The sequence below is a fragment of the Stenella coeruleoalba genome (assembly GCF_951394435.1).
Source record: "Stenella coeruleoalba genome assembly, chromosome: 2".
NCBI classification, from domain to species: domain Eukaryota; kingdom Metazoa; phylum Chordata; class Mammalia; order Artiodactyla; family Delphinidae; genus Stenella; species Stenella coeruleoalba.
In genome coordinates, this window is record NC_137147.1 from 150,471,042 (window position 1) to 150,495,895 (window position 24,854).

Consider the following 24,854-nt stretch of genomic DNA (forward strand, 5'->3'; position numbering starts at 1 on the left):
CTGTCTACAAGAGACCTATTTAAGACCTAGGGACACATACAGACTGAAAGTGAGGGGGTGGAAAAAGATATTCCATGCAAATGGAAATCAAAAGAAAGTTGGAGTAGCAATTCTCATATCAGACAAAATGGACTTTAAAATAAAGATTATTACAAGAGACAAAGAAGGACACTACATAATGATCAAGGGATCATTCGAAGAAGATACAATAATTATAATTGTTTATGCACCCAACTTAGGAGCACCTCAATACATAAGGCAAATGTTAACCATGAGAGAAGAAATTGACAGTAACATAATAACAGTAGGGGATTTTACACCCACTTATACCAATGGACAGATCATCCAAACAGAAAATAAATAAAGAAACACAAGCTTTAAATGACACAATACACCAGATATATCTAATTGATATTTACAGAACATTCCACCCAAAACTGGCAGCATACACTTTCTTCTCAAGTGCACATGGAACATTCTCCAGGATATATCACATCTTGGGTCACAAATCAAGCCTTGGAAAATTTAAGAAAACTGAAATTGTATCAAGCATCTTTTCTGACCACAATGCTATGAGATTGGAAATCAGTTACAGGAAAAAAACTGCAAAAACCACAAATATATGGAGGCTAAACAGTGCGCTACTAAATAACCAAGAGATTACTGAAGAAATCAAAGAAGAAATAAAAAATACATAGACACAAATGACAATGAAAACATGATGACCCAAAACCTATGGGATGCAGCAAAAGCAGTTCTAAGAAGGACATTCAGAGCAATTCAATCTCACCTCAAGAAACAAGAAAAATCTCAAATAAACAATCTAGCCTACACTTAAAACAACTAGAGAAAGAAAAACAAAGAAAACCTAAAGTCAGTAGAAGGAAAGAAATCATAAAGATCAGAGTAGAAATAAATGAAATAGAAATAAAGAAAACAATAGCAAAGATCAATAAAACTAAAAGCTGGTTCTTTGAGAAGGTAAACAAAATTGAGAAAATCTTAGCCAGACTCATCAAGAAAAAAAGGGAGAGGATGCAAATCAATAAAATTAGAAATGAAAAAGGAGAAATCACAACTGACACTGCAGAAATACAAAGGATTATAAAAGACTACTACAAACAACTACATGCCAATAAAATGGACAACCACAAAGAAATGGACAAAATCTTGGAATGGAACAATTTCCCAAGACTGTACCAGGAAGAATTAAACAGACCTATCACAAGTAATGAAATTGAAACTGTAATTAAAAATCTTCCAACAAACAAAAGTCCAGGACCAGATGGCTTCACAGGTGAATTCTATCAAACATTTAGAGAAGGGCTAACACCCATCCTTCTCAAACTCTTCCAAAAAATTGCAGAGGAAGGAACACTCCCAAATTCATTCTACAAGGCCATCATCACTGTGACACCAAAACCAGAAAAACATGCTACAAAAAAAAGAAAATTACAGATCAATATCACTGATGAATATAGATGCAAATATCCTCAACAAAATACTAGCAAACAGAATCCAACAACACAATAAAAGGATCATACACCATGATCAAGTGGGATTTAACACAGGGATGCAAGGATTCTTCAATATACACAAATCAATCAATGTGATACACTATATTAACAAATTAAAGAATAAAAACCATATGATCATCTCAATGGATGCAGAGAAAGCTTTCGACAAAATTCAACACCCATTTATGATAAAAAATCTTCAGAAAGTGGGCCTAGAGGGAAGCTACCTCAACATAATAAAGGCCATATATGACAAACCCACAGCAAACATCATTCTCAATGGTGAAAAACTGAAAGCATTTCCTCTAAGATCAGGAAAAAGACAAGGATGCCCACCCTCACCACGATTATTCAACATAGTTTTGGAAGTCCTAGGCACAGCAATCAGAGAAGAAAAAGAAATAAAAGGAATACAAGTTGGAAAAGAAGAAGTAAAACTGTCACTATTTTTTGATGACACAATACTATACATAGAAAATCTTAAAGATGTCACTGGAAAACTACTAGAACTAATCAATGAATTTGGTAAGGTTGCAGGATACAAAATTAACACACAGAAATCTCTGGCATTCCTATACACCAACAACAAAAAATAAGAAAGAGAAATTAAGGAAACACTCCCATTTACCATTGTCACAAAAAGAATAAAATACCTAGGAATAAGCCTGCCTAAAGAGGCAAAAGACTTGTACTCAGAAAAGTATAAAACACTGATGAAAGAAATCAAAGATGACACAAACAGATGGAGAAATATACCATGGTCTTGGATTGGAAGAATCAATATTGTGAAAATGACTATACTACCCAAAACAATCTACAGATTCAATGCAATCCCTATCAAACTACCAATGGCATTCTTCACAGAATTAGAACAAAAAATCTTACAATTCATATGGAAACACAAAAGACCCCGAATAGCCAAAGCAATCTTGAGAAAGAAAAACAGAGTTGGAGGAATCAGGCTCCCCAACTTCAAACTATACCACAAAGCTACAGTAATCAAGACAGTATGTTACTGGCAGAGAAACAGAAATACAAATCAATGGTACAGGATAGAATGCCCAGAGATAAACCCACACACATATGGGCACCTAATTTACGACAAAGGAGGCATGAACATACAATGGAGAAAAGACAGCCTCTTCAATAAGTGGTGCTGGGAAAACTGGACAGCTACATGTAAAAGAATGAAATTAGAACACTACCTAACACCATACATAAAAATAAACTCCAAACGGATGAAAGACTTAAATATAAGACCAGACACTATAAAACTTTTAGAGCAAAACATAGGAAAAACACTCTTTGATATAAACCACAGCAAGATCTCTTTTGACCCACCTCCTAGAGTAACAGAAATAAAAATCAACAAATGGGACTTAATTAAACTTAAAAGCTTTTGCACATCAAAGGAAACCATAAACAAAAAGACAACCCCCAAAATGGGAGAAAATATTTGCAAATGAAACAACAGACAAAGGATTAATCTCCAAAATATACAAACAACTCATGGAGCTCAATATCAAAAAAACAAACAATCTAGTTAAAAAATGGGCAGAAGACCTAAATAGACATTTCATCAAGGAAGACATACAGATGGCCAAGAGGCACATGAAAGATGCTCAACATCACTAATTATTAGAAAAATGCAAATGAAAACTACAATCAGGTATCGCCTCACGCTGGTCAGAATGGCCATTAACAAACAAGCTAGAAACAATAAATGCTGGAAAGGGTGTGGTGAAAATGGAACCCTTCTACACTGTTGGTGGGAATGTAAATTGATACAGCCACTATGGAGAACAGTATGGAGGTTCCCTAAAAAACTAAAAATGGAACTACCATATGACCCAGCAATCCCACTGCTGGGTATATACCCTGAGAAAACCATAATTCAAAAAGAGACAAGCACCACAATGTTCATAGCAGCACTATTTACAATAGCCAGGACATGGAAGCAACCTAAGTGTCCATCAACAGAGGGATGGATAAAGATGTGGCACATATATAAAATGAAATATTACTCAGCCATAAAGAGAAACAAAATTGAGTTATTTGTAGTGAGGTGTATGGACCTAGAGTCTGTCATACAGAGAGAAGTCAGAAAGAGAAAAACAAATACCGTATGCTAACGCATATATATAGGTTCTAAAAAAAAAAAAAAAAGGTACGGATGAACCTAGTTGCAGGGCAGAAATAAAGAGGCAGACATAGAGAATGGACCTGATTACATGGGGTAGGAGTGCGAAGCTGGGGTGAAGTGAGAGTAGCATCGACATATATACACTACTGAATGTAAAACAGTTGGCTGGTGGGAAGCAGCAGCATAGCACAGGGAGATGAGCTCGGTGCTATGTGATGACCTAGAGGGGTACGATAGGGAGGATGAGAGGGAGGCTCAAGAGAGAGGGGATATGGGGACACGTGTATGCATATGGCTGATTCCCTTTGTTGTGCAACAGAAACTAACATGGTATTGTGAAGCAATTACACGCCAATAAAGATCTATTAAAAGAAAAAAGAAAAAATATATTAAAAAGAGAACTGTCATATGATCCAGCAACCCCATTTCTGGGTATTTATCTGAAGAAAATGAAAACACTTATTTTTTTATATATAGGCACCTCCATGTTCATTGCAACATTATTTACAATAGGCCAGATATGGAAACAACCTAAATGTCCATCAATGGATGAATGAGAAAAGAACATGTGCTTTTATATATATATGTTAAAGTATTATATAAAATGATATTTTTATATATATAACTATTACTGAGCCATAAAAAAAGAATGAAATCTTGCCATTTTGACAACATGGATGGACCTCGAGGGCATTATGCTAAGTGAAATAAGTCAGAGAAAGACAAAGACAAATAAGTGATCTCACTTGTATGTGGAATCTAAAAACAGACAAATAAAAACAAGCCTATAGATACAGAGAACAGATCGATGGTTGCCAGAGGCTGGTTGGTTGGGAGCAGGCGAAATAGGTGAAAGGAGTCAAAGGGTACAAATTTCCAATTATAAAATAAGTAAGTCATGCGGATGTACTGTACAGCATGGAGACTATACTTAACAATACTAATGGCATATTTGAAAGCTGCTAAAAAATTAGATCTTAAAAGTTTTCATCACAGGGAAAAAAGATTCTGTAACTATGTATGGTAATGGATAGTAACTATACTTACTGTGGTGACCATTTCACAATATATACAAATACTGAATCATTGTGTTGTACACCTAAAACCAATATAATGTTGTATGTCAAATATACCTTAATTAAAAAAAAACAAACAGAAAATAATCTTAAAGCATTTACCCAGTAAAAAGAAAAAACTTTTAAGGTGTTTGGGAATTTAAGTCTTACCTTAAACTGTAATCATCTTCCTCTTCATATGATTTAATTTGTGTTGAAATAGACTGAGATCGTACTTCTTGCTGATCTCTCTAGTTAAATAAAACAAAGTCATGTAGGAAAATAATGTACAAAACTAGGATATATTCAAGTGCCTTTCTGATCATTAATTATTTCAGAGTTGTCCACAATTTCTATAAAATCAAAGCACAGAATTCTAAAAGCTATGGTATCAAAATAAGATCTGTAACAATGTAGTTTCACCCTTTCACTCATTCTTGGTTAAAAGAGTCAGTTCTAAGGCAAAACTGTAAGAATGCCAATGCCTTTATATGATCTTAGCTGACTCCTGCTTCCCAACTACATTAGAGCTTCCATCTTCTGTAACATGCAAAGGAAATAAGGTTCACAAGAAGTGGAAACATAAATCCATTTAATGGATAGAAAAACTTGTCTCAAATCATAAAAACTTCAATGTTAAGACGACCACATAGAAATGAAAGTGCTAAAAATGAAGCACTAAGAGTGAAAGCTTTTGGAGAAAATGTATTAATATGAAAGTGAAAAAACAAAAATTCAATGTGGCAAAAGTTATATCCATTAGAGGACTCTGATCAGAATACATAATGAATCACTCACTCTACCATAATGTTGAGTTTCTGAACATTATTTTCAGAAAAATTATTTTCCTGCTCTTCAGACACTGATAAAAACTAAAAGATGTAATAAAATGTTTATTTTTTAGTAAAATATTTAATTACAAATGCAACTAGTAAATTTGTAACCATTATCTAAATATTCCCATTCCTAAACTAACAAATAATGACAGATCTGTCTAAGACATTAAAATATTGCCTATTCTTCCCTGCCTCCATCAACTCCAAAGTGGGGTGGGGGTGGGATTTAAATGAAAGAGAATTATAAATGAATTAGAATAAAAAATTTAAAAAGTTTGAAAGCAGCTACTTTATTCCTCTAAGGAATATTACTATATCCTATTAACTAATATTGGGAATGCTGATACTTAGGGAGGGATGCTTAAAGTAGAAATAACCAATTTGGTAGCCAGAATGGGGCAAATATGCTTACATTGTCTAGTGATGTAACCTCACTACATTTTTCCTGACTATAAATCTGATTATGGTCTAGCCCTAAGAATCTGAGTTATATCCAACTGCAGAGTTTAAGAAACGGATTACCATCTGAGCATTAATGGTAGTTGTTAACCTTTATTCAGCTTCTGTCCAAAGACCATTTTATTTCTATCCTTACTGAATTACCAGTACTAATTCTATATAGCTACTTGCAAATATTAATCTTAAAACAGTGGGAAATACTGTTCAATATTAATATTCCTATTAATTAGATGATTGGAATATCTAAATGGAAAACACTTTTTCAGTGGCTTTTAGAAAATGTGTGCTGGGTTTCCCTGGTGGCACAGTGGTTAAGAATCCACCTGCCAATGCAGGGGACACAGGTTCGAGCCCTGGTCCAGGAAGATCGCACATGCCGTGGAACAACTAAGCCCGTGTGCCACAACTACTGAGCCTATGCTCCAGAGCCTGTGCTCCACAACAAGAGAAGCCACTGCAATGAGAAGCCCACGCACCGCAACGAAGACCTAATGCAGCCAAAAATAATTTTTTTTAAAAAAGTGTGCTTATCAAAAACATATACATGCATGTATACACATACTTATGCATATATTGATGTTCAATTTATGATAATTCACTGAGCTGAAAATTTATGCTTTGGGCACTTTTTTGCATGTATGTTACACATCAAATTAAAGTTAAAAAACTAGCACTAGGCTTCCCTGGTGGCGCAGTGGTTGAGAATCTGCCTGCCAATGCAGGGGACACGGGTTCGAGCCCTGGTCTGGGAAGATCCCACATGCCGCAGAGCAACTAAGCCCGTGCGCCACAGCTACTGAGCCTGCCCGACAGGAGCCTGTGCTCTGCAACAAGAGAAGGCCCCGACAGTGAGAGGCCCGCGCACCGCGATGAAGAGTGGCCCCCGCTCGCTGCAACTAGAGAAAGCCCTCGCACAGAAACGAAGACCCAACACAGCCAAAAATAAATAAATAAATTAATTTAAAAAAAAAACAAAAAAACACTAGCACTTACATGGAATTACTATTAATTGTACATTCACTTACTATTACTTCCTCAGCTTGTCGAACCAGATCAGCCGTTTTTGCCTCTAATTCTGCATTTAAACGCCTAAAAGGAGAAAACAATAATTGTGATAGACTGAAGATTGTAACACAAAAATAAAAGTAATTAAATTTCAATAACTACAATTTAGCTAATCAATAAATGCCAAAACATACACATGACATTTTTATTCGAAAATTAACACAACTATTACAAAGCTTATCTCCAAATCCCCATGATCCTTCTTCTTCCTGGTGGAAGCTCAAACCATGTAACTCCTAGCCTCTCCCTGGCCATTACTTCAGGTGGAATGATTTATTTGGGAAGAATAAACTGGGTGGGTTCAACTCAGTTCCACTCTCCATGTTCTTGGGATCAACTCCAATTGGGAACAGGAGTGGGGTGGGGTGTGGAGGGGGCTGATTTCATCAGGGGTGTTCAGGTGACTGGGGAGGTATATCTGGGGTTTAGTGAGCAGACCTGAGGTGGCTCATACCTCAGCTACATACTTCAATATCAGCTTCATCAGGAACACAGGTGATTACTTTCACCTACACCTGCCACTCCTTTTTTTTTTCCAATCTATTTGGAATCTAGCAAAGAATAGGAATACTATGTAGTCCCATTAAGACTGTAAGAATAGCAATGCCATTGCGGGAAACTGTTTTTAAAGAAAAAATTGCTCATCATCCTACCACTATCATCCAATCATTTTTAAAATTCCCTTCTAATTTTCATATGTAGGCACACACACAATTTTGTACTGTTCTACCATAACAATACAGATGGAATATATTTATCTCTATATAATTTTTATAATTAGTGCCTTAAATGGCTATGAAATATTCTAGAGTTGAAGTTAACATAATGTACTAAACCGTTCTCCCTGTTAGTTGAAGTCCGCTTCTCAGTTTTAAAGGTTAACATTATAATAAACAACTTCAAAAGCATGTAACTTTTAAATTCTATTCGTAGATCACACTTCTAGACTATCTAGGCTCTTCTGAAGTTTTATGAAGAAAATATGCAGAGCAATTTTTTAAATGAGATACCTTGTTTTTTCAGATATGTGATTCAGAAGTACCACAAACCAGTGATGACCCCCACCCCCAGGAAGAAAAAAGCAGTATCACATCCCTTCTTTAAAAAGTCTGATGTTTTAAGAAATATTTTTATATCTTAGGATAAGTTAATCAAAATAAAAATATCTAATAAAGACTTAAAGTTGTATTCAAGATGCCTTTACCTGATTTTTCACATTTCCTTAACAAGAACCAATAGAGGTTTCTGGTCAATATAGCAGGCTGAGATAAATCAAAAGGCTATTCTTCTGCTCCAAAACCCATAGAAATCTGGATAAAATACAATGAACGAAATATTGCTAAACTTAAACTTAGGCAGGGAAAATACCCTGGCACTAAAAATAAAGCAGCAACTAAAAATGAGAGCAGTAAACAGGAACAGAAGCCAAAACAGCTTAACAGCTAGAAACTGATGCACATGAGAGAGTCACGAAGGGCTACACCTGTGAACCACATACCACAGAAACACTACCCATAACCTTAGGTGAATGGAAATGAAACTAGAGCCGTGTGTGGAAAAGATTCTCTTGTGAGTAATCAGAGCACACAGGAGTGTACTCCAAGTTCATCTTACCCAGATGGTACAGGGACACTATGCCAAAACTTTAATATAGTAAATTGGATAAGAACCAGTGAAAACTCTGATAAGCTAATAAAGTTAAATGCAAAACCACACTTAGGGATTTACTCATCTAGAACACATGCAACTCTCTCAGAAAGCAAACCCCATTAAAGATGTCCTCACAAAAGTAACAAATTGCATTAAGAAACAAGTGCCTGGACGGGGGGCGGGGGGGGGGGGGGAGATGGTGGAAGAGTAAGACGCGGCGATCACCTTCCTCCCCACAGAGACACCAGAAATACATCTACACGTGGAACAACTCCTACAGAACACCTACTGAACGCTGGAAGAAGACCTCAGACCTCCCAAAAGGCAAGAAACTCCCCCACGTACCTGGGTAGGGCAAATAAACAGACAAAGGATAGGGACGGGACCTGCACCAGTGGGAGGGAGCTGTGAAGGAGAAAATGTTTCCACACACTAGGAAGCCCCGGGCGGAGACTGTGGGTGGCGGAGGGGGGAAGCTTCGGAGCCGCGGAGGAGAGCACAGCAACGGGTGCAGAGGGTAAAGCAGAGAGATTCCCGCACAGAGGAGCGGTGCCGACCAGCACTCACCAGCCCAAGAGGCTTGTCTGCTCACCCGCCGGGGCGGGCGGGGCTGGGAGCTGAGGCCCGGGCTTCGGTTGGAGCGCAGGGGTTGGCGGCGTGAACACTGCCTGAAAGGGCTAGTGCGCCACGGCTAGCCGGGAGGGAGTCTGGGGAAAAGTCTGGACCTGCCAAAGAGGCAAGAGACTTTTTCTTCCCTCTTTGTTTCCTGCTGTGCGAGGAGAGGGGATTAAAAGCGCTGCTTAAAGGAGCTCCAGAGACAGGCACGAGCCGCGGTTAACAGCGCGGACCCCAAAGACGGGCTTGAAGACGCTAAGGCTGCTGCTGCCGCCACCAAGAAGCCTGTGTGCGAGCACAGGTCACTCTCCACACTCCTCTTCCGGGGAGCCTGTGCAGCCCGCCACTGCCAGGGTCCCGGGATCCAGGGACAACTTCCCTGGGAGAACGCACAGCGGGACTCAGGCTGGTGCAACGTCATGCCGGCCTCTGCCGCCGCAGGCTCGCCCAGCATCCGCACCCCTCCTGCTCCCCGTCCTGAGTGAGCCAGAGCCCCCGAAGCAGCTGCTCCTTTAACCCCCGTCCTGTCTGAGCGAACAGAGGCCCTCCGGCGAACTACACGCAGAGGCGGGGCCAAATCCACAGCTGAGCCCTGGGAGCTGTGCGAACAAAGAGGAGAAAGGGAAATCTCTCCCAGCAGCCTCAGAAGCAGCGGATTAAGGCTCCACAATCAACTTGATGTACCCTGCATCTGTGGAATACATGAATAGACAACGAATCATACCAAATTGAGGAGCTGGAATTTGAGAACAAGATTTATTATTTTTTCCCCTTTTCCTCTTTTTGTGAGCGTGTATGTGTATGCTTCTGTGTGAGATTTTGTCTGTATAGCTTTGCTTTCACCATTTGTCCTAAGCTTCTATCTGTCCGTTTTGTTTTTGTTTTTCTTAAAAAAAATTTTTTTTCTTAACAGTTATTTTTTATTTTAATAACTATTTTATTTTATCCCCTTCCTTCCTTCCTTCCTTCCTTCCTTCCCTCCCTCCATCGCTTCCTTCCTTCTTTTTCTCCCTTTTATTCTGAGCCGTGTGGATGAAATGCTCTTGGTGCTGCAGCCAGGAGTCAGTGCTGTGTCTCTGACGTGGGAGAGACAACTTCAAGACACTGGCCCACAAGAGACCTCCCAGCTCCACACAATATCAAATGGCGAAAATCTCCCAGAGACCTCCACCTCAACACCAGCACCCAGCTTCACTCAACGACCAGCAAGCTACAGTGCTGAACACCCTATGCCAAACAACTAGCAAGACAGGAACACAACCCCACCCATTAGCAGAGAGGCTGCCTAAAATCACAATAAGTCCACAGACACCCCAAAACACACCACCAGACATGGACCTACCCACCAGAAAGACAAGATCCAGCATCATCCACCAGAACACAGGCACCAGTCCCCTCCACCAGGAAGCCTACACAACCCACTGAACCAACTTTAGCCACTGGGGACAGACACCAAAAACAATGGGAAATACAAACCTGCAGCCTGCAAAAAGGAGACCCCAAACACAGTAAGATAAGCTAAATGAGAAGACAGAAAAACACACAGCAGATGAAGGAGCAAGATAAAAACCCATCAGACCTAACAAATGAACAGGAAATAGGCAGTCTACCTGAAAAAGAATTCAGAATAATGATAGTAAAGATGATCCAAAATCGTGGAAATAGAATAAATTCAAGAAACATTTAACAAGGACCTAAAAGAACTAAAGATGAAACAAGCAACGATAAACAACACAATAAATGAAAGTAAAAATACTCTAGATGGGATCAATAGCAGAATAACTGAGGCAGAAGAACGGATAAGTGACTTGGAAGATAAAATAGTGGAAATAACTACTGCAGAGAAGAATAAAGAAAAAAGAATGAAAAGAACTGAGGACAGTCTCAGAGACCTCTGGGACAACATTAAACGCACCAACATTCGAAGTATAGAGGTTCCAGAAGAAGAAGAGAAAAAGAAAGGGACTGAAAAAATATTTGAAAAGATTATAGTTGAAAACTTCCCTAATATGGGAAGGGAAATAGGTAATCAAGTCCAGGAAACACAGACAGTCCCATACAGGATAAATCCAAGGAGAAACATGCCAAGACACATATTAATCAAGCTGTCAAAAATTAAATACAAAGACAACATATTAAAAGCAGCAAGGGAAAAACAACAAATAACACACAAGGGAATCCCCATAAGGTTAACAACTGATCTTTCAGCAGAAACTCTGCAAGGCAGAAGGGACTGGCAGGACATATTTAAAGTGGTGAAGGAGAAAAACCTACAACCAAGATTACTCTACCCAGCAAGGATCTCATTCAGATTTGATGGAGAAATTAAAACCTTTACAGGCAAGCAAAAGCTGAGAGAGTTCAGCAGCACCAAACCAGCTTTACAACAAATGCTAAAGGAACTTCTCTAGGCAAGAAACACAAGAGAAGGAAAAGACCTACAATAACAAACCCAAAACAATTAAGGAAATGGGAATAGGAACATACATATTGATAATTACCTTAAATGTAAATGGATTAAATGCTCCCACCAAAAGACACAGACTGGCTGAATGGATACAAAAACAAGACCTATATATACGCTGTCTACAAGAGACACACTTCAGACCTAGGGACACATACAGAATGAAAGTGAGGGAATGGAAAAAGATATTCCATGCAAATGGAAATCAAAAGAAAGCTGGAGTAGCAATTCTTGTATCAGACAAAACAGACTTTAAAATAAAGACTATTACAAGAGACAAAGAAGGACACTACATAATGATCAAGGGATCGATCCAAGAAGAAGATATAACAATTGTAAATATTTATGCACCCAACATAGAAACACCTCAGTACATAAGGCAAATACTAACTGCCATAAAAGGGGAAATCGACAGTAACACATTCATAGTAAGGGACTTTAACACCCCACTTTCACCAATGGACAGATCATCCAAAACGAAAATAAATAAGGAAACACAAGCTTTAAATGATACATTAAACAAGATGGACTTAATTGATATTTATAGGACATTCCTTCCAAAAACAACAGAATACACATTTTTCTCAAGTGCTCATGGAACATTCCCCAGGATAGATCACATCTTGGGTCACAAATAAAGCCTTGGTAAATTTAGGAAAATTGAAATTGTATCAAGTATCTTTTCCGTGCACAATGCGATGAGACTAGATATCAAAAACAGGAAAAGATCTGTAAAAAATACAAACACATGGAGGCTAAACAATACACTACTTAATAACGAAGTGATCACTGAAGAAATCAAAGAGGAAATAAAAAAATACCTAGAAACAAATGACAATGGAGACACGACAACCCAAACCTATGGGATGCGGCAAAAGCAGTTCTAAGAGGGAGGTTTATAGCAATACAATCCTACCTTAAGAAACAGGAAACATCTCGAATAAACAACCTAACCTTCCAGCTAAAGCAATTAGAGAAAGAACAAAAAAACCCCAAAGTTAACAGAAGGAAAGAAATCATAAACATCAGATCAGAAATAAATGAAAAAGAAATGAAGAAAACAATAGCAAAGATCAATACAACATAAAGCTGGTTCTTTGAGAAGATAAACAAAATAGAAAAACCATTAGCCAGACTCATCAAGAAAAAAAGGGAGAAGACTCAAATCAATAGAATTAGAAATGAAAAAGGAGAAGTAACATCTGACACTGCAGAAATACAAAAGATCATGGGAGATTACTACAAGCAACTCTATGCCAATAAAATGGACAACCTGGAAGAAATGGACAAATTCTTAGAAATGCACAACCTGCCAAGACTGAATCAGGAAGAAATAGAAAATATGAACAGACCAATCACAAGCACTGAAATTGAAACTGTGATTAAAAATCTTCCAACAAACAAAAGCCCAGGACCAGATGGCTTCACAGGTGAATTCTATCAAACATTTAGAGAAGACCTAACACCCATCCTTCTCAAACTCTTCCAAAATATAGCAGAGGGAGGAACACTCCCAAACTCATTCTACGAGGCCACCACCATCCTGATACCAAAACCAGAAAAGGATGTCACAAAGAAAGAAAACTACAGGCCAATATCACTGATGAACATTGATGCAAAAATCCTCAACAAAATACTAGCAAACAGAATCCAACAACACATTAAAAGGATCATACACCATGATCAAGTGGGGTTCATTCCAGGAATACAAGGATTCTTCAATATATGCAAATCAATCAACGTGATACACCATATTGACAAATTTAAGGGGAAAAACCATATGATCATCTCAATAGATGCAGAGAAAGCTTTCGACAAAATTCAACACCCATTTATGATAAAAACCCTCCAGAAAGTAGGCATAGAGGGAACTTTCCTCAACATAATAAAGGCCATATATGACAAACCCACAGCCAACATCGTCCTCAATGGTGCAAAACTGAAAGCATTTCCACTAAGATCAGGAACAAGACAAGATTGCCCACTCTCCCCACTCTTATTCAACATAATTTTGGAAGTTTTAGCAACAGCAATCAGAGAAGAAAAGGAAATAAAAGGAATCCAAATCGGAAAAGAAGAAGTAAAGCTGTCACTGTTTGCAGATGACAAGATACTATACATAGAGAATCGTAAAGATGCTACCAGAAAACAACTAGAGTTAATCAATGAATTTGGTAAAGTAGCAGGATACAAAATTAATGCACAGAAATCTCTGGCATTCCTATACACTAATGATGAAAAATCTGACAGTGAAATCAGGAAAACACTCCCGTTTACCAATGCAACAACAAGAATAAAATATCTACGAATAAACCTACCTAAGGAGACAAAAGACCTGTATGCAGAAAATTATACTGATATAAGAAACTAAAGATGATACAAATAGATGGAGAGATATACCATGTTCTTGGATTGGAAGAATCAACATTGTGAAAATGACTCTACTACCCAAAGCAATCTACAGATTCAATGCAATCCCTTTCAAACTACCAGTGGCATTTTTCACAGAACTAGAACAAAAAATTTCACAATTTGTATGGAAACACAAAAGACCCCGAATAGCCAAAGCAATCTTGAGAACGAAAAACGGAGCTGGAGAAATCAGGCTCCCTGACTTCAGATTATACTACAAAACTACAGCAATCAAGACAGTATGGTACTGGCACAAAAACAGAAATATAGATCAACGGAACAGGATAGAAAGCCCAGAGATAAACCCATGCACATATGGTCACCTTATCTTTGATAAAGGAGGCAGGAATGTACAGTGGAGAAAGGACAGCCTCTTCAATAAGTGGTGCTGGGAAAACTGCACACCTACATGTAAAAGTATGAGATTAGAACACTCCCTAACACCATACACAAAAATAAGCTCAAAATGAATTAAAGACCTAAATTTAAGGCCAGAAACTATCAAACTCTTAGAGGAAAACATAGGCAGAACACTCTATGACATAAATCACAGCAAGATCCTTTTTGACCCACCTCCTAGAGAAATGGAAATAAAAACAAAAATAAACAAATAGGACCTAATGAAACTTCAAAGCTTTTGCACAGCAAAGGAAACCATAAACGAGACCAAAAGACAACCCTCAGAATGGGAGAAAATATTTGCAAATGAAGCAAGTGACAAAGGATTAATCTCTAAAATTTGCAAGCAGCTCATACAGCTCAATAATAAAAAAACAAACAACCCAATCCAAAAATGGGCAGAAGACCTAAATAGACATTTCTCCAAAGAAAATACACAGATTGCCAGAAAACAAATGAACGAATGCTCAACATCATTAATTATTAGAGTAATGCAAATCAAAACTACAATGAGATATCATCTCACACCGGTCAGAATGGCCATCATCAAAAAATCTAGAAACAATAAATGCTGGAGAGGGTGTGGAGAAAGGGGAACACTCTTGCACTGCTGGTGGGAATGTGAATTGGTACAGCCACTATGGAGAACAGTATGGAGGTTCCTTAAAAAACTACAAATAGAACTACCATATGACCCAGCAATCCCACTACTGGGCATATACCCTGAGAAAACCATAATTCAAAAAAAGTCATGTACCAAAATGTTCATTGCAGCTCTATTTTCAATAGCCCGGAGATGGAAACAACCTCAGTGTCCATCATTGGATGATGGATAAAGAAGGTGTGGCACATATATACAATGGAATATTACTCAGCCATAAAAAGAAATGAAATTGAGTTATTTGTAGTGAGGTGGATGGACCTACTGTCATACAGAGTGAAGTAAGTCAGAAAGAGAATGACAAATACCGTATGCTAACACATATATATGGAACCTAAGAAAAAAAATGTCATAAACAACCTAGGGGTAAGACAGGAATAAAGACACAGACCTACTAGAGAATGGACTTGAGGATATGGGGAGGGGGAAGGGTAAGCTGTGACAAAGTGAGAGAGTGGCATGGACATATATACGCTACCAAACGTAAAATAGATAGCTAGTGGGAAGCAGCCACATAGCACAGGGAGATCAGCTTGGTGCTTTGTGACCACCTGGATGGGTGGGATAGGGAAGGTGGGAGGGAGGGAGACGCAAGAGGGAGGAGATATGGGAACATATGTATAACTGATTCACTTTGTTATAAAGCAGAAACTGACACACCATTGTAAAGCAATTAAACTCCAATAAAGATGTAAAAAAAAAAAAAAGAAACAAGTGCCCAGGAGGGACAATCAACAGATTATTTCTTTCCTTCTACTAACTTTGGGTTTTGTTTGTTCTTCTATTTCTAATTCCTTTAGGTGTAAGGTTAGGTTGTTTATTTGAGATTTTGTTTTGTTTCCTGAGGCAGGCTTGTATCGCTATAAAGTTCCGTCTCAAAACTGCTTTTGCTGCATCCCATACAATTTGGATTGCTGTGTTTTCATTTTCTTTTGTCTCCAGGTATTTTCTGATTTCCTCCTTGATTTCTGCAGTGATCCACTGGTTTAGTAGCATATTTTTTAGCCTCCACATGTTTGTGTTTTTTGCAGTTTTTTTCTTGTAGGTGATTTCTAATCTCATAGTACTGTAGTTGGAAAAGATGCTTGATATGATTTCAATTTACTTAAACTTACTAAGACTTGTTTTTTGGGCTAGCATGTGATCTTGAAAAGAATGTGTATTCTGCTGCCTTTGAATAGAATACTATGTGTTCTGTTTGGTCCAACGTGTCATTTAAGGCCAGTGTTTCCTCATTGATTTTTCTGTCTGAACGATCTGTCCATTGATGTAAGTGGGGTGTTAAAGTTCCCTACTATTATTGTGTTACTGTCCTTCATTTCTGTTGTCATTTGCATTATGTATTTAGATACTCCTATGTTGAGTGCATATATATTTACAATTGTTATATATTTTTCTTCGATTGATCCATAATCATTATACTACAAAGCTACAGTAGCCAAAACAGTATGGTACTGGAACAAAAGCAGACACAGAGATCAATGGAACAGAATAGTGAACCCAGAAACAAACCCACGTTTATATGGGCAATTAATCTATGACAAAGGAAGCAAAAATATAAATGAGGAAAAGACAGTCTTTCAATAAGTGGTGCTGGGAAGACTGGACTGCTACATGTAAAAGAATGAAGTTAGAACTTTTTTTCACACCATATTCAAAAATAAACTCAAAATGGATTAAAGACTTAAATGTAAGACCATAAAGCATAAAACTCCAGAAGAAAACAGAGGCAGAACACTGACATAAACCACGGCAGTATTTTTTGGATCTGTCTCCTAAGGCAGAGGAAACTAACTAAATAAATAATAGGACCTAATTAAATTGGAAAGGAAAGGAAAGGAAAGGAAAAGAAAGCATTGACAGGGCTTCCGTGGTGGCGCAGTGGTTGAGAGTCTGTCTGCCGATGCAGGGGACACAGGTTCGTGCCCCGGTCCGGGAAGATCCCACATGCCGCGGAGCGGCTAGGCTCGTGAGCCATGGCCACTGAGCCTGCGCGTCTGGAGCCTGTGGTCCGCAACGGGAGAGGCCACAACAGTGAGAGGCCTGTGTACCGCAAATAAATAAATAAATAAATAAGAAAGCATTGACAAAATGAAAAGACAATCTACTGAATGGGAGAAAATATTTGCAAATGATATGACCAACCAGGGTTTAATGCCCAAACTATATAAATAGCTCATACTACTCAATATCAAAAAAACAAATAACCTGGTTAAAAAATGGGCAGAAGACCTGAATAGACATTTTCCCAAAGAAGAATATAGATGGCCAACTGGCACATGAAATGCTCAACACTGTTAATCATCAGAGAAATGCAAAGCAAAACTAGAATAAGATATCACCTCACACCTGTCAGAATGGCTATCATCAAAAAGACCACAAATAACAAATGTTGGCAAGGATGTGGAGAAAAGGGAACCCTTGTGCACTGTTGGTGGGAACGTAAATTGGTGCAGCCACTGTGGAAAACAGTATGGCAGTTTCTCAAAAACTTAAAGATATAACTACCATATGACCCAGTAATTCCACTCCTGGATATATAGCCAAAGAAAATGAAAACACTACTCTGAAGAGATATATGCACCCCAATGTTCATAGCAGCATTATTTATAATAGCCAAGATATGGAAGCAACCTACATGTTCATCAACAGATGAATGGATAAAGAAGACGTGATATATATATATATATCTGCATACATACCATGGAATACTATTCAGTTATAAAAAAGAATGAAATTTTGCCATTTACAACAACATGAATGGACCTGGAGGGTATTATGCTTAATGAAATAAGTCAGAGAAAGACAAATACTCTGTTATCACTTATGTGTGGAATCGAAAAAATGAAGCAAATAATGAATATAACAAAACAGAAACAGACCCATATATGTAGAGAACAAACAAGTGGTTACCAATGGAGAGAGGGAAGGGGGGAGGAGTACAATAGGGTTAAAGGATTAAGAGATACAAACTACTATGTATAAAATAAATAAGATACAAGGATATATTGTACAGTACAGGAAATATAGCCATTATTTTATAATAACTTTAAATGGAGTATAATCTATAAAAGTTTTGAATCACTATGCTGTATACCCAAAAATGGTATAATATTGTAAATCAAGTATACTGCAACAAAACAAAAAGAAAAATGACAAATATTTGAAACTTGAAGAATATAGCAATAAACATAAAACAAAAGACAATACTTTTTTTAAAAAGAGATAATGCTGAGAATGTTCCAGAAATGAATATAGGGAGCTCAAGCAGAATTAAGAAAAAAAATCCACACCTGTACACATCATAGTGAAACTGCAGAACTTCAAAGACAAGGAGAATGTTCTTTAAACTACAAACCAAATATTTAAAAAGAAGAGAGAAAAATAGTCTACCAGCATGACTATCTTAAATGCTGGCAGTAGATGCCTTATCAATATCTCTAGATTCCAATGGACAATGAAATGGTATCTTTAATGGACCATTGGGAGGTGGGAGGGCAGGGACTAGCCATTTCAAGTTCTATATTCAGCTAAACTATCTTTGAAGAATAAGTGCAAAGTAACAAAATTTTCGGGTAAGACTGGAGAATTTAAGACTCCGATTTTCATACAGAGAAGTACTGAATGGTCTATGCTTCAGAAAAGAGGAAATTGAACCTCGAAAAAAAATGCAAAGAAATGAGAAAACATGATGATAAATCTAAATTAGTACAGAATACGAAAATAACAGGTAAGGGTATTCAAAGCAAAGGGGAAATAAGTATTATATAACTTGACAAATGAGGGAAACCAAGTTAAAACATTCTAAGGTCTTTCCAAACCAGTAAAGGAAAAATAAAGACATAATGAAAACTCATTCAACCAACAAAAGACAGAAAAAAAAACAAAGAAAAGGCATAAATAGAAAAAAAAAATTAGATGGCCCAAACAACTTCAAATTAATAAACAAAATAATATAAATAAATTCACTCATTAGAAGGCAGAAATTACCAGAGAATATAAAAGAAATGCTCTTAATAAAGCTAAATGACATAAAAAGTTTGAGAATAAAGGAATGAGAAAAGATATAACAGACACTACATAATAATGAAAGGAATTATTCATCAAGAGGATTTAAATAAATCAAATAATATAGCCCCCAAACAAAACTGGACACAATTATAAGGAGAAATTTTTAAATCATAATTATAGCCAATTTCAGTACATCTCTAACAGAAACCAATACAGGTACTAGGAAAAAAAATGGTGATGATACTGATGTTATGGACAGCAATATTAACTAGCTTGATCTAAGATATGAGTCAACAAATAGTGAATACACTTTCTATCAAAGAACACACAGAATATTTACAAAAATTCAACACATTACCTGGTCACCACTAAGTTTCAAAACATTTTTGAAAATCAATATTATATACATTCTCTGACCATAGTACAATTAAAAATAAATTATAAAATAACAAAAATAAAACAAACAAGCAAACAAACGGATGCTTGGGAACTACAAAAACACACTCCTAAAATAATCACTATGAAAAATCATAAAATATTTAAAACTAAATAACCACAAAAGAAATATATATATCAAAACAGATACTGAAATACCGATAAGCTGTGGTTGGAGAGAAATATACAGAAATTAAATGTATGTATGAAAAAATAAGAAAAACGAAACTAAAAAAAAGAAGAAATAAATCCACCATTAGAAGAGAGAGAAATAATAGAGATAAGACTAATCAAAAAAAAAATTTAATCACATAGATTAGCAATAAAACCAAAAGCTAATTCTGTGAAAAGACCAATAAAACATATACACCTTCCAGCAAGACTGACAGAAAAGTCCCCAAAAGAAGGTGTGTATAAGGTTACAGATACAGTCAAAACTTAAAACGTAAGAGAATAATTAGAATAAATGTATGTTAATACATTTTAAAACATACATGAAGTGGACACTTTTCCAGAAAACTAGAAAATAACCAAAATTTATTCTGGAAGCAAAAATTATTAAAGAAACTGCATTCACAGGCAAAAAAAAAAAACCCACACTAGACTCAGTTTCACAATTTTAATCAAAGGGCAGATGATCTCTGATTACAAGAAGCTTCCAAGAACAGACTAAAACAAAAAAGGAAAACTATTCAACTTATTTTATGTGGCTAGGATAATAATCACATCAAAATCAGAAAGGCAAAGAACTAGAAAAAAGTGCAAGACCAATTTCATTTCTTTTTATAGCTGAAAAAAAACCTCCATAAAATTAAAGCAATCTAATCCAAGGGACTTTAAAAGAAAACAAGAAATCTGCCTTTGTAGTTCAGTATGTTAAAACATTAAATGAGGGGGTGAAAAAAATTTCATTGCCTAAATAAATTTGGGGGGAAAAAGCTTTGTTAAAATTTAACATTCATTCAAAATACAAATTAAGGGTATAATACTGCATATCAGCTATCCTTGATGAAAAAATAATTAAGGGAAACGGCGTCCTTAAGCCTGATTAAAAAAAAAATACCAAAACGCTACAGCAAACCTCAAATGTAGTGATAAATTATTAAAAGTGGGCTCCTGAAAATCGTAACTAAGATAAAAATGCTTACCATTACTTTTTCTATTTCATATTGCACTGGAAGTTCTAACCAGATCAAGAAAAAGAATGTAGAAGAAATTGTAAAGGGACAAAACTATCACAATTTGCATATGATATAACTGTCTTTATAAAAAACTCAACGGACTCTGCAGAGTAAGAGAGTTCAGCAGAGCTGACAATCTATATAAATATAGGTCTAGGATCAACATACAAAAATCAGTAATGTTTCTATACTTATAACCAATTAGAAAATGTAGTAGAAAAAGAGCCATTCATTATAGCAAGAAAAAACTATAAGGTACCTTGAAAAAATTGTACATGCAAGACTCTTATGTAGTAATATGATAAAATATTATTAATGAATACCCAAAACACCCACATGTAAATAGAGATATATCACATTCGTAGAAGGGTAGATTCAACAGCATAAAGATGTCAGTTCTCTGCAAATTAATCTATAAATCCAATGTAATTATTATTTATGGGCAAGAAGTTTGGGGGAAGGCTTGCCCTTCCAGTTATCAAGATCAATTAAACCAGATGTCACGTAATCTTATTGTTTAGCTCTCTAGTTTTATGATATACGCACAAGACTTGGAATATCTATTGACTTGAGTGATCAGCATATTCCTTGGTTTACTGTCTCATATAGTGATTATTTCCTCCAACTATTTGACAGGAGCTGATTGTAAAAGATTCTGCATTGGGATCCCTGGAAAGTGCTGTGTTCAGTTGATTAAAACAACATCCCCATATGCTTACCACCAAGACAACATGTGGCAAAATACTCTGTTATGAACTCATAGTCTTGCCTATAAGGATGGCCAGACATTTCACCCTTGCGCATAGTGCTGAGTGATCACAAGTTTCAAGCAGTGCCTGGGAGCTACTCTGTTCAAACGCCTCAGATTTGCACACCTCGGAGTGCATATAACAGAACAAGTAACAAGTGGGAGCCTTTACCACAAAACTTTTGCTAAAATCGAATAGTTACTACAGATGCCTGACTTTGATCAGGAGCATATCCTTAATGAAGGGCCAGATGCAAATAGATCTTTAAATAACCAAATGAATTAACCTAATCAGTGCATGTATTTAGTGCTGTCTGGTGCATGGTAAAGAAAACAAATGTTTTGGGTTGAAAACAGCTGATTCAGAGCTGTATATGAACAACAGATCCACTGATTAAGTACATTCATACTTGAATAACAGGCCCATTTCATCAAGCAGTGGAAGATCATTATGTTTCTACATGCAAGTTGACACATGTCTAGTTTATCTAAAGAAAGGACACTTCAGTTTTAACTCTAAACATGCTTTAATTTTAAGTACAGATCATTTGGTAACTCTATGTTAAACCATTTGAGGAACTGCCAGAATGTTTCCCAAGTTTTAAATTAAATTACTTTAAATTAAAAGGGTGAATTTTTTAAATATATTTTTTTTGGTAAGGGTATATACGAGGGCAAATAAAAGACATGGTCTCTGACCTTGTGGAACTAACAGTCCAGTGGAGGAAACAGAACAAAATGTAAACTAACAAATGAATTTACTGTAACAAGTTATGCTAATTGCAACGAAACTTTAATCACACAATTAAAAAAGAGTAATGGGGAGCCTACTTATCATAGTCAAGAAAGGCCACTCTGGTAGGCAAAAAGGAGAGAGGTCAAGATCATACAAGAGGTAGGAGCCAGGTGTGACAGAGCTTTTGAAGTGCAACTGGAAACCACTGCAAAGTTTTAGACGAGGGAGTGACAAGATCAAATTAAAAGATTACTCTGACATCTGCATGAAAACCGGGGGATGAAGAGTGGAGTGGTCCAAGAATGAAAGCACGTGTTGTCAGGATAGCTCTAATTACACTGGCAGCAGATAAGGAAGAGAAATCCTCCCAACACCACCAAATGTGGATGAGAACGGTAATTCCAAATGCCCTGAGAAACATGCTTTCAGTTTAGAAACCAAACCTAAAAGAAATTTACATACGTAAACTCTAGGAACTTGAAATTAAGTAGAATTCCTTTAAGTAGAAACTGAACTATTCGTGGCAATTCCTGCTATCCAAACTACTTTTAGCGGTATCATCTCGCTGACGAACAGGTTTATTCACTTGGGTTAAATTTTCGCCCACTTTCAACAGCTACGAGGCCGCAGCTCAAGTTAAAAAGAAGGGCAAGCGAACGGGATGATAAACTGCTGGACAGTGAATGGTCCCAAAGATCCAGTCAGTCACCAGGAAAAGTATATGTAAGCAGCCTCATTTAAGTGAAAAAAAAGGAAAAGCTGAACCGCCAAATTTCTTACTTATATTCTTCCTCCTTGGCGAGGAGGTCCCGACGAGGTGTGGCAGGTTGCTGAACGCGTGGTGGAAGCGGAGTCCCTGAAACGCCCCGTCTCTGTAAAAGAGACACTTTCAGACCCAAAGTTAAATGAATTCCGGTGTCCGCAGGGCCGCCCGAAACCTAGCTGCTACCCAGCCGTGTAGAGTTGAACTAACCTTAAAACTTCGCCCCGCCATCTTTCGCGGCCGCGACGCCGTTACCGAGGCAACGACGCAACTTCCCGCGAGAGTTACGACAACACGGGCGGCCTCCAGCCCGGGGGGCGATTCTGTCCACGCCCCTACTGTTGGCAGAAAATAGCGCGAGGCTGCGGCGGGGCTGAGAACTGAGGAGTGGGCCCTGTTGCCTTTCCGCTCCTCGCCGGTAAGGCTAACGTCTGTCCTGCTGGAAGAACAGAAGAAGCCGAAGTAGTGCGTTGATTTATAAATTCTTAAGTTGGCGATGGAGGGCTTTCAACCAAGGAAGACAGGTCCATTTCTAATACTCAGTAGGAAGCAAGCTAGTAAAGCTCCTCCTCCGTTGTGGTTTTTCCAAACTAAGTGGCCAATTTGACCTCCAGCTGTTTTGTTTAAAATGAACTATTTAGTGGGATTCCAAGTTCTGACTTAGCACATTTATTTATAGCATGGTTAAAAGCTCAGGCTCTCAAGGCAGTCGTCTAAATTCATGTCCTGGGTCTGCCACTTATTAGCTTGGGCAAATCATTATCTCCGCTACTTCATCCGTGAAGTGGGGGTAAGAATAGTGCCCATCTCACAGAGTTACTATGAGGGATAAGTGCATTTGTGCTTAGGATTGTGCCCGGAACACAGTAAGCAGTCAAAAATTCCAGTTTTTTTTTGAATTAACTTGGGAATCCAAGAAATAAACTTCACATTTAAGGTCAACTGATCTTCAACGAAGGTAGCAAGACCATTCAATGGGGAAAAGAATAGTCTTTTCAACAAGTGGTACTGGGTTAAGTGGATGTCAACATGTAAACGAATGAAGTTGGACCCTTATCTCACACCATGTACAAAAATCAACTCAGCATGGATCAAAGGCCTAACCTCAAGAGCTAAAACCATAAAGCTCTTTAAAGAAAACAGGTATAAATATTCATGAATTAGGTGATGATTTCTTAGAAATGACACCACAAACACAAGCAAAGAAAGAAAAATCAATAAACTAGACATCATCAAAATTAAAAACATTTCATTTTAAAGGATACCATAAATAAAGTGAAAAGACAAACCACAGAAAGGGACGTAAATTTTGCAAATCTTTTATTTAATAAGAGACCTGTCTAGAATATATAAAAGAGCTATTTTTAAAAGGGCAAGTATCCTGCATAGGCATTCCTTCAAAGAAGATATAGCCAAAAAGGACATGAAAAGGTGTTCAAAATCACTAGTCTTCAGGGAAGTGTAATTCAAATCATAATGAGATACCACTTCACACCAGCTAAGATAACTATAATAAAAAAAGATGGACAATAACAAGTGTTGGAGAAAATGTGGAGAAATTCAAATCTTCAAACACTGTTGGTAGGAATACAAAATTGTGCAGCCACTGTGGAAAACAGTCTGGCAGTTTCTCAAAAGTTCACACATAAAGTTACCACATGATCCAGCAACCCACTCCTAGCTATATACCCAAGAGAAATGAAA

At 37.2% G+C, this 24,854-nt stretch overlaps 1 protein-coding gene across 3 annotated transcripts in view; it reads right to left on the reverse strand.

Annotated features, from left to right (window-relative positions):
* TEX9 (testis expressed 9) overlaps positions 1-24,854 on the reverse strand; it is a 205,797-nt gene that overhangs the window by 60,116 nt on the left and 120,827 nt on the right. For 2 of the 3 annotated variants that reach the window (XM_079912289.1, XM_079912288.1), the window contains 2 exons: positions 7,036-7,099; positions 4,887-4,966 (listed from right to left, as the gene is read on the reverse strand). In XM_079912289.1, coding sequence (XP_079768415.1) covers positions 4,887-4,966; positions 7,036-7,099 — 144 coding nt within the window. Of the gene's footprint in view, positions 1-4,886; positions 4,967-7,035; positions 7,100-23,167; positions 23,260-23,360; positions 23,388-24,854 lie in introns of those variants that run through there. The other variant, XM_079912287.1, reaches the window with a different exon arrangement.